At 45.1% G+C, this 9,905-nt stretch overlaps 2 protein-coding genes across 3 annotated transcripts; one reads left to right on the forward strand and one right to left on the reverse strand.

The window, feature by feature from the left end:
• The first annotated feature begins 14 nt into the window (after positions 1 to 14).
• Positions 15 to 4,399, forward strand: fgfbp3 (fibroblast growth factor binding protein 3). Of its 2 annotated transcripts, none has more exons than XM_008430129.2 (3): positions 15 to 103; positions 2,622 to 2,895; positions 3,213 to 4,399. In XM_008430129.2, the coding sequence occupies exons 2-3, from the start codon at positions 2,627 to 2,629 to the stop codon at positions 3,655 to 3,657; spliced, it is 714 nt and encodes a 237-aa protein (XP_008428351.1). In that variant the 5' UTR covers positions 15 to 103; positions 2,622 to 2,626; the 3' UTR covers positions 3,658 to 4,399. The 2 variants fall into 2 exon arrangements, with proteins under 2 accessions (XP_008428351.1, XP_008428350.1); XM_008430128.2 differs by having other exon boundaries at positions 34 to 214.
• Positions 4,400 to 6,664: 2,265 nt separating this feature from the next.
• Positions 6,665 to 9,081, reverse strand: LOC103477183 (tripartite motif-containing protein 16-like). Its single transcript, XM_008430127.2, has 2 exons — positions 8,792 to 9,081; positions 6,665 to 8,712 (listed from the first exon to the last, which is right to left on the reverse strand). Exon 2 carries the CDS (start codon positions 8,671 to 8,673, stop codon positions 7,018 to 7,020), a length of 1,656 nt encoding a protein of 551 aa, XP_008428349.1. The 5' UTR covers positions 8,674 to 8,712; positions 8,792 to 9,081; the 3' UTR covers positions 6,665 to 7,017.
• Positions 9,082 to 9,905: the final 824 nt, after the last annotated feature.

Here is a 9,905-nt window from a genome sequence, read left to right on the forward strand (position 1 = left end):
TTTCTCCCGCTCCTCCTTTATCCTCGTCTCCTGCCCTCCTTTATCCCAGTGTCTGCGGGCCCCTCGCTCTCACAGCGATCCGACCTCTCAGCAGCATCCAAGGGTACGAAACGGCAGCGACTGGCTCAACTTTCAGGGCCGAAGCTGCAGACGGAGAGTTGGGACTCATTAACCAGGATCAGAGGATTGTTACTGCGCTGCTGCCTGACACCTGGTGACTTTCTCTGCTCAGACTTCATTCTTCACGGCTGAGAAAGTCCAGAAATGTTTTTGATTTTAAAAAGATGCATTTGGTTTTGATTTAGCTGATTTCCAGAATGAATTTGATCTTAGTGGAGGGAGGAACGGATATTTCTGGATTTTCTCTGGATTTTCAAGATAAACTGTTAACTATATTAACTTCCAGTAACTTTTGCATCCAGCAATATTCAATATTCTGGTTGGTTCATTGTTTCCTGTAATTATTTCTCTCAGTGGAATGAAAGCATCATTTATTCGGTTGCACAGATTCACTGCATGAATATTGCAGCGTGTTTCCTCCTGATTTAGTGTTTGGGGCCTCGTTGCCATGGGTTACATGTACCTCTGGTTGGGGGTTGTAGGTTTGGAGGTTCGTTATCCTGATGGGAGAGTTTGGGGGTTCTGGGTCGACCATGGAGGAGTCGGCCGTCATCAGAGACCTGATCGCTGAGTCCTACACCAGGAATCACAGTGACACCATGATGAGATGTTACATCATCCATCCCCCGTTGTTGTTCCCCATGTGACCAATAGGAATAGACTTGTAGAAATGGAAAATGGTGGCCTTCCCTCAGTCTTTGCCTCAAACAGAGGAGGGAAAGTATCTCAGTGTCTTGTGACGGTGGGACGGAGCAACAGATGGAGATTTGGTTTAGGGGCCTTGCCTGAGTGCTGCTCCTCTTCCAGAGAGGACACAGGATGATGGATACGGAGGTTCCTTTGTCTGTTCGGACTCAGCCTGAAGGGCTGGACACATGGGGGGCGACGTTTCTCCCTCCATTTCACCTGCAAGACGAGGCGACTATCACTAACCCTCCTCCAGCCTGGGAACTGGAAGATGTGTGTGTGAGGCGTTTGGAGCTTGTACATGTAGACACACACACTGCTGAGCCATGTGTGCACAACAATGTTCCATCTTTGTAGCTGCCATTGCCATCTCCACCCATGTGTCGGGTTTCATCGGCCTGTTGCTGCTGTTTGTGCCCTGTGTGTTGAGCCGAATGGAGCCGAGCAGCTGCAGCTGTTCTGCCGTCTGATCGGGTCGCCAGCTGGAGGAGGTCGTCTTGGCAGAACCTCCTGCAGGAGAACCTGAGGTCCAGAATTCACTGGCGGTACTTTCTATTCCTCCTGGCCGTGGGAAACCCCGAATCCCCAGAATCAGTCGGATCATCTTTGCAGGAGGAATGTGTTGGATTCCCTGCTGGTCCTCTAACCTCCATGATCTGATCTCAGATGAGTGGAATGGATGAAAACAACATATTTAACCTGAGATACTGTAGGAATAATGTCTGATCTTTAGGTTGTAGCTGAATCCTGACAGACATTCCAGGTTGTGGCTCATAATGTGGAGGAACTGGTGACAGAAAACCAGATAGAAACCTCCTTAAAGGGGCACTCTGCCTTTAACTAGGTAATCCTGATGTATTAATCCATATTCTAAACCAGGGGTGTCAAACTCCAGTCCTCGAGGGCCGGTGTCCTGCAACTTTTAGAAGTGCCTCTGCTGCACCACACCTGAATAGAATAATTAGGTCATTAGCAAGGCTCTGGAGAACTGAGGAGGTAATTAAGCCATTTGATTCAGGTGTTTTGTACCTGTGGCACATCTAAAAACTGCAGGACAGCGGCCCTTCAGGACTGGAGTTTGACACCCCTGTTCTAAACGGTCCTGAAGGTTGTGGAGAATCTTTCATGGTCCAGCATGAAGACAGAGTCAGCTCAATCTGTCATTGGGCCGCAGTTAGTTTAGTTTGTGGTGTAAAATATTTCAGATCACAGAGACTGAAATTCCCCTTTAATCGACTGAATGGTGCATGAATCGTTTAGCTTCACTCTGAATACTCAGTTTATCCCAACACCAAGTCGCTCCTTACCGACTCCAGGTTCTTACAGTCATCACCATGTAGACCCAAAGTCTCTTCAGGCCCTGGATCCGGGCCAGGCTCTTCTGCAGCTAACACACCTGAGCTAACGAGACATGGGGCCACACCAGGTGTGTCCAGTTCTCCTCTAACTGATCCACATCTTGGATATGTTCCCCATGATGCTGCCACCATGAATAGAAACCGTATTAGCCTGACACCAGGTCAGTTTCCACCATCAAAACTCCGTAGAGACTCTCCAGTCTTTGTCAAAACGCCGTTGGGTTTTTAATCCCGCCTGAGGCTCTTGAGAGGATCCTGTGAGACCTTCCATGTTTCGGTCAGTTCTTAAGGTCCTGGTGGGGTTTTCATCCTGATTTGTTTGAACCAATGTTGGTTTTACATGTTTTGGTTTAAGCCTCCAGGCCCAAAGGTAGAATGGAAAACTGCTTCTCTGCTGTTTAACTTCCAGATCTTCAAAGTTCACACATTAACAGGTATCTCCTATCTGCTCCTCAGCCACCATGCGTGCTGCTCTGTGCTGCTGCGTCTTCCTCCTCTGCCTCGTCTTCCTGGCCGAGGCCAAGCGGACGCCTGGTCAGGACAAACGGGACAAACCTCGCCAGCCCCAGCCGTCGCCGCCACCGGCCCGGCGGTCCAGGAACCGCACGGTGCTCAGCTCCGGGGAGCTCAGCACCAAGCAGGGCCATCGCTGCACCTGGCAAACATCTGGTGAAGGTCTGGTGAGCCTGCTGGTGAACTGCTCCACAGAAACCGAGGGAGACGCAGAGAGGTGAGGCGAGACGTGGAGACATGATGAAAAGCTATCAGGTCTGTCAGTCCTGCACAGCTTTGAGCTTCATGCAGTGATGATGGCAGTGAGGAACCACAGGAGGGATCCATATATCCTGCACCGCGTTTTTGACCCGAGAAGGCGGCTTGCCTTGACAAAAGTCAGCTGAAGCAGGATTGGTTCAGGGTGTTTCACTAACAAATGGTTTGGAAATGGTCTTAAAAACGTTCTTTGGTTTAAACTCTCATCCAGTAGCTCAGTGCCTTTCCTGCCTTCAGTGTCCTGCAACCCAATCATCTGGTTGTTGTTGTTTCCAGGTACTGGTGTCGTTATGCTGGGAAACCCGACCTCTGCCAGGCCTACAGCGTGAAGTCCAGCCAGTACTGGAAGCAGCTGGTGGGAAAGCTGAAGAAACGGGAGAACGCCTGCGAAGGAGAGAAAGTGCTAAAGGCCAAAACCTGCAAAAAGGCGCCTGGCGAGGCCCACATGAAGCTGGCTCAGCGCAGCGGGGAGGAGGACAAGAACGGCGCCAAGGAGGGAGGGAAGAAGAAAGGAGAGGCCGGAGCGAAGAGCGCCGATGGAGGGAAGGTGGAGAAGAGAAAGAAGAAGGTGAAGGAGGATGAGGAGGAGAAAAAGAAACGGGAGGAGAGGACTGAGTTTGACGACGAAGGAATGGTGAACGACATGGAGCCGGTGCAGACGTACTGCAGCGACGGCTGGCACTCCGTCTGCTCCTTCTTTGTCAAGTTTTTTGAGGGCTGATTAAAAAAATTAGAGAAATTTGTTTTTTTTATTGATGATAGTGTGGATTAAATCTGAAATCAGTGGAGGAAAGTTGTGTTTTTAACCTTTTGGGGAATCTGGGCAGCTCATTTCTAAGGATTTGTGTAAAATTTCTCAATCTGCTCTCTGAAGGTTAGAGGAAAACCAATTTAATTCACATTTGATCGAGAATCTTCAGTAATTCTGTATATTTTTTAAAGGTTAATTGTTAGATCTAATCCATTAAAAACAGCTGTACTCTGTAAACCCTGTTAGTTAAAACAGATTCAGTTTCAATCTGCAGTAATAAGCTGATGAAGTGATGAAGTTTGTTGGGTTTTTATTGTTTTAGTTTCCTGATGTTTAGTTTTGTGATGTTGGATCATTTTTAACCAAATTCTGGATTTTCATAGACGACATTAAATGATCACCATTAACTGAGATGTTTGTGGTCAATAACTCGATTGTTTTTGTGTCGTTATCAGTTTCTGACATCAGACTAAAACCTTCCTGATCGTTTCTGTAGATTTCCTTTGGTTTGTTGAGTCCAGGTTTCCTGACCCGCCTCACCTGGTCAAGTTTACAACGAGACTCATAAACTACAGGCCTTACAGCCGACTAAGGCTTCAAATGATCAACGGTCTCCAGTGAAGAAGGAGTCCGAACCACATCATCAATAATATTATTGATAAAGTTCACTCTGATTTAAATATGGCCAATAAACTGAATATTTTAATTCAAATGTTTGTTTTTTTGGTTTTATTGAATTTCACAAAACTCCAGTGGAAACAGTTTTTTTTGCATCTCATGAGTCACATGATCAGCAGGATGTTACTACTGGCAGAAACCATGAAGAAGAAGACGACAGGAAGTGGAGCAGGATGATGGCACGCCATGTTGTTTTTTAAATAACTTATCATGTGAACAAACTTATTTGAAACATTGTGCGTTTCTTTTTTAAACTGTGTTTCTTCAACATTAGAGGAACATTGACAACGTTGTGAAACTTCACAGAAGAAAAACAGAAACCATAAAGTAAAAGGCAGGAATAACCATGAATAATTCATAATCAGAGAAAGAGTGAGAAATGTTCAGTTTGTCTTCCAGCAGCCTGAGTTATAAACAGATCAGGATAACCTGAGCCAGAATAACTGCAGGTTTTACCCAACATTAAAGTTTAAAGTGTGGAAGACGTCCGAGGACTCGTCGCGTCCAGAAGGTTCCTCTGGTGCGTTTCTGCTGGGGATCCTGATTCGTGTGTCTTTAAACGTGGCTGTTTGCTGCTGAAAGCGGTGAAATAAAGGAGCTGCTGGACCCGGAGTGAATGCTTGGACTGATCCAGGATGTTGCATAATGCTGTGTGAACAGCAGCATCATTCTCAGCCCCTCCAGGCTGGGAGCTGTTTACATCCTGGTCATTTCATCTGAATACCAATCAACACCCTGTAGCAGATTCTGCAGTTTGTTTTTCACACCAGGCTTCATGCTGGAGTTCGTTCATCTGAATGAATTTCATCAACATGTTTGTTTCTGCAGAACAAACGCTGAGAAGACGGAAGACAAGCCGTCAGGTGAGAACCAATACCTGCACGTATTCCAGTCCCCACATCAGAACCAAACTCCCACTTCACATCTCCACAGTGGCCTGATTGTCCCTGAACACAGAAGCACAGAAGCGGCCACTCAGAGCCCAGCAGGGGGCAGCAGGGGTCACAGCATGAGGCCCCAAGCTGGACGCCTGCCGCTGAGGACTCAGGCACAGCGAGGGTCTGGCAGCCGCTGCATCGCCTCTCATCAGCTTTTATCCCCAGCTCTCCTTCAGCTTCAGTTTGTCCTCCGGGTCTCTGCTGGTACCGACCAACATGGACCCGGAGGGACGTGCTGGTGGGACCCTGTCCTCTGTCTGAAGCAAGTTCTGTAGTTTACACATAAATAATGATGGAGAAAGTTTAAATAAAACCTCATGGCTTTATTAAAATGTTAATAAAAACTTCTAACTATGCTTAAATCATAACTGATTAAAATGTAAGGAAACCATGCCTGCAGAATGCAGCTGGGATTTTTAACGTAGTTTTTAAATTGTCACTGTGTCATAAGAGGCAGATAATCTGTCAAACTAATTCAGCTGCTCTTCCTTCTCCTAGTGCTAACTAGAAACAACCAATCAGAGCCAGGAGGCGGGTCTTAGCGCTGTCAATCATCCTCCATGTGAATGCTAAGGCTAGTTAGCATAGCCACCGATGATGGCGAATAAATGGTTTTCTTGTAATAAGTTGTTTTTCTGCCGTTTGCACATTGAGCAGTGAAAACGTGACTGACAGTTTCATCTCTGAAAGGTTCGGTTCCACATCTACAGATGGGCCAGGAGAGGAAACGTACAAAACTGTAAAATTATACTTATAAAAACTAAACTTTACTTTTTTACTCCAGAGTAGAAAAGTAAAGTTTTAATGTTTGTCTGAGAGCCAACAGTAAATCTCTCCTGAAAGCTTGAGGTCATTTTCTCTACTGAGGTTCAATAATCTTAGAGCAAATATTCACAGAAATATTTATCTGCTTTGTTCTTTGATGGCCAATTAAACCAAACCGAACCAGAACTTTCCTGAGATCAACATAAAGTTCTTCTCCCTGGAATCTCTTGGATCCACGTCTTTACTGAATCCTGCTGTTGGACTCAAATCTTCTTCACGAAGCTGCAGCTTCTTGTTCTACACTTAAGAAGTCTCTGCTGCCCCCTGCTGGAGAAGGTTTGCAAGTGCAAGTTGCACTTTATGGATGACTTGAAGATCCAGGATGTTGGTTCGGTTTGGGGAGTAATTTATCTTCTCCTGCATCATGAGACTCTGATAGAAATATTTCTGGTCTTTATACAAAAAATACTCACAATTTATTATAAAGTGAAAATTCTAAATTTCTCTGTAATGAAGTTGTTTTATTGAATAAAGCAAAAAGAAACAGAACACATTTATTTTTCTGATCTAAATGATAGAAAACAATCAGTTCTAGGTTGATGTTAGATTCAGTTTATTTTTTTAATCACAATAACAAAAACAGAAAGAAGTTCAGCTCACTTTAGTCTGAACTGGTTTAAACAATATCAACATTCATCCTGCAGATCAGAAGAAGAGAAACCAGAACTTTTAATACATCAGTACAAATATTAAAACTTCACTGTTGGAGCCCAGAGAAGTTCAGATTCTCATGAAGAAATATTTCTGACATTTAACAATGAAAGAAAACATCAGCAGTGATAACATTTACGGCTTCTGGAGCACAGAGAACGACTCTTAAACCAGAAAAATAAGGACAAAACAACAGAGCAGAGACTTCAGAACCCTGATCATCTATCAGGGAGAAAACCTAGTTGGGATTACAGAACTCTGCAGATCCTATTCCAAGCCCAACTCCAGCCATCAGCGGCTCAGTGAATCTGGTCTGGACTCTGTGGATCAGAGTCATGGATTCAGAGACGCTGTAGAAGGACAGAAGACCTGCTCCGTGGTCCAGGTACACTCCGACTCTGGAGGGAACTGGAGCTGAGACGGAGGTCCAGATGTTGTTGTGACTAAATTTAAAACTGTTGTCGGAGCAATACAATGCCCAAGACTTGTCATTTGCTCCAAGTCCACATTCATTTCCACCTCCTGCTCTGCTGATGTTCTGGTATGTGACTGCTACACGAACCGTCCTGCTCCTCTCCACCTCCCAGTAACATCGTCCGGTCAGACTCTCTCTACTCAGAGCCTGAGGCCATTTAGTGAATCTGTCTGGATGATAAAAATAAGACTGAGGTTGATTCAGCCTTGTCACCTTCCTGTTCCCCTCTGATAGCACCAGATATCTGTGTGCTGTGTTTGGATCCAGGGTGATTTCACATGAATATCTTAAGAATCCAGCTCTGGTCTTTGGTTCTGGTTCTGGCAGTAGAACATCAACCTCAGTGACCATCAGTGAGATGTTTGTCCATGAGTCTCTCAGGACGTCCTGTAGTTTGTCTCTGAGCTCTGACACAGCTGCTGTCACGTCCTCAAAGTGTCTCAGAGGACGGATGTTGATGCTGGATGGACCTTTAGACTCCCTGGGTGACAGTGAGGGGTAGTTGAGGAGAAACTGGTTGTGATCCTCTGTGTGTGAGAGCTGCTCCAGCTCAGCGTCTTTCCTCTTCAGCTCACTGATCTCCTGCTCCAGCTTCTCCTGAACATCTTTGACTCGACTCACTTCAGTTTCCTGCTGGGATCTGATCTGCTGCTTCACCTCAGAGCTTCTTTTCTGGAGGAGACGGATCAGCTSRGTGAAGATCTTCTCACTGTCCTCCACTGTTTTATCAGCAGAGTGATTGATGGCCTCCACCTCCTGTTGAAGCAGCTTCACATCTTTCTCTCTGTCCTGGATTCTCTGCTGGATGTTTCCTCGTCTCTCCTCCAGCTCTCTCTGCCTCTCAGTCCTTTCTGCTGCAGCTGACACTGTGTCATGACCTTTATGTTCATCCACAGAGCAGAGATAACAGATGCATGTCTGATCGGTGCGGCAGAACATCTTCATCACCTCATCATGCGTAGAGCAGATGTTCTCCTGCAGGTTGTTGGACGGCTCCACCAGCTTGTGTTTCTTCAGACCAGGGACATCAAGGTGAGGTTGGAGGTGATTCTCACAGTAGGAAACCAAACAGACCAGACAGGATTTGAAGGCTTTCAGTTTCCTCCAAGTGCAGACATCACAGGCCACTTCTTCAGGTCCAGCATAGCAGTGGTCAGCAGGAGCAGCGGGGAGTCCAGTCTTCTTCATCTGCTCCACTAAAGCTGCTAGCATGGTGCTCCTCTTTAGCACAGGTCTAGGTGTGAAGGTCTCCCTGCACTGAGGGCAGCTGTGGATTCCCTTCTGATCCTCTGCATCCCAGTGGTCTGTAATACATTTCATACAGTAGCTGTGTCCACAGGAAGTAGTCACTGGATCCTTCAGCAGATCCAAACAGATCGAACAGGAGAAACTTTCTCTGTCCAGCTGATTCTGCTCCATTTCTGCTCTCAGTCACAGCGGCTGTGTGAGTTTCACTTCCTGTAAACAGAAACTGGGTTGAGCTCTGACCAGCAGACCACAAGTCAGAGCAGAGAGGCTGCAGCCAATCAGCTTTCACCTTCAGCAGCTGTTGGCTCCGCCCAGCTTCAATCAGGAAGCAGAGGGAGGAACGAGAAAGTCTGGAAGATGATTAACCCATGAATGGTGTAAGAAGAGAGTCTGGTTTTAGTTTAGTGATGGAACAGCAGCTTCAAGTAATGAAGAAGAAGCAACAATGTTTGTGTTGACATTTTCCATATAAAAATAATATTAGTGGACAAACAAGTAGAAAACAAAGAAATAATTTAAGATAATGCCATTAATATGTATCTTTCAATAGTTACGATCTGCTGTGAGAAAAGAAAAATGTCAACGGTGAAAAGATCAAATTGGTTATGTAATGAACTTATTGAATATTAAAAGTTAGTCTTATTAGATTTGTATAATGCAGTAAACATTACCTGAAAAAAGGCTGTTGTGGTACCAAAACCTGGGATGGATTATGTAAAGTTATCATATTTGAGTCTCATCTCATCAGTTAGAGTCAACACCGTTCACTTTAATGATGACAATCTGCAGATGTATGTTAAAAATCTGCTAAAATCTTCTGAAGATAATATTTACCTCTGTACTTTGCATAATAATATCAAAACAATATGAACATTCAGCACAAAAATCAATCCGCAAAGTGTATAAATCATGAATCTGTCCTGAAGGCTTTGCTAACATCCATCTCACCACCAGAGGTCGCTGTTGGATCACAGTAGGATTAGAAATCAGAGGAAACATTTTGAGTTTTAAATTAAAAAAAAACCCACAGATCTGATTGAACCATTGCTGTAGATTATAAAGATGATTGTCTTGTAAAAAAAAACCTTGAACAGATAAAATATGAACAATAATTTTATCTTCAGGTTTCTAAAGCGACATTAACTGGTTCTTCATTAATGATCATCAGAACCAGACGCATCGTTCTCACAGCTGCTGAGTCCAAATGAGTCCAACAGGTTTATCTTCCTTAAAACACAGAGGCAGCCGAGTCACCGCAGGGTGTGGAGCATTCCTGAGGAAATCAGCTCTGCTCCATCAGCTGCTCCATCTGCTGCTCCATCAGCTCTGCTCCATCAGCTGCTCCATCAGCTGCTCCATCAGCTGCTCCATCAGCTCTGCTCCATCAGCTGCTCCATCAGCTC

This window comes from Poecilia reticulata, linkage group LG15 (genome assembly GCF_000633615.1).
Source record: "Poecilia reticulata strain Guanapo linkage group LG15, Guppy_female_1.0+MT, whole genome shotgun sequence".
Classification (NCBI taxonomy): domain Eukaryota; kingdom Metazoa; phylum Chordata; class Actinopteri; order Cyprinodontiformes; family Poeciliidae; genus Poecilia; species Poecilia reticulata.

Excerpts from the sequence above, each read along its gene's own strand:
- fgfbp3 (XM_008430129.2), top strand. The coding sequence starts at position 2,627 with ATGCGTGCTGCTCTGTGCTGCTGCGTCTTCCTCCTCTGCCTCGTCTTC. Across the intron at positions 2,896-3,212 it reads ACCGAGGGAGACGCAGAGAG|GTACTGGTGTCGTTATGCTG; the intron begins GTGAGGCGAGAC and ends TGTTGTTTCCAG.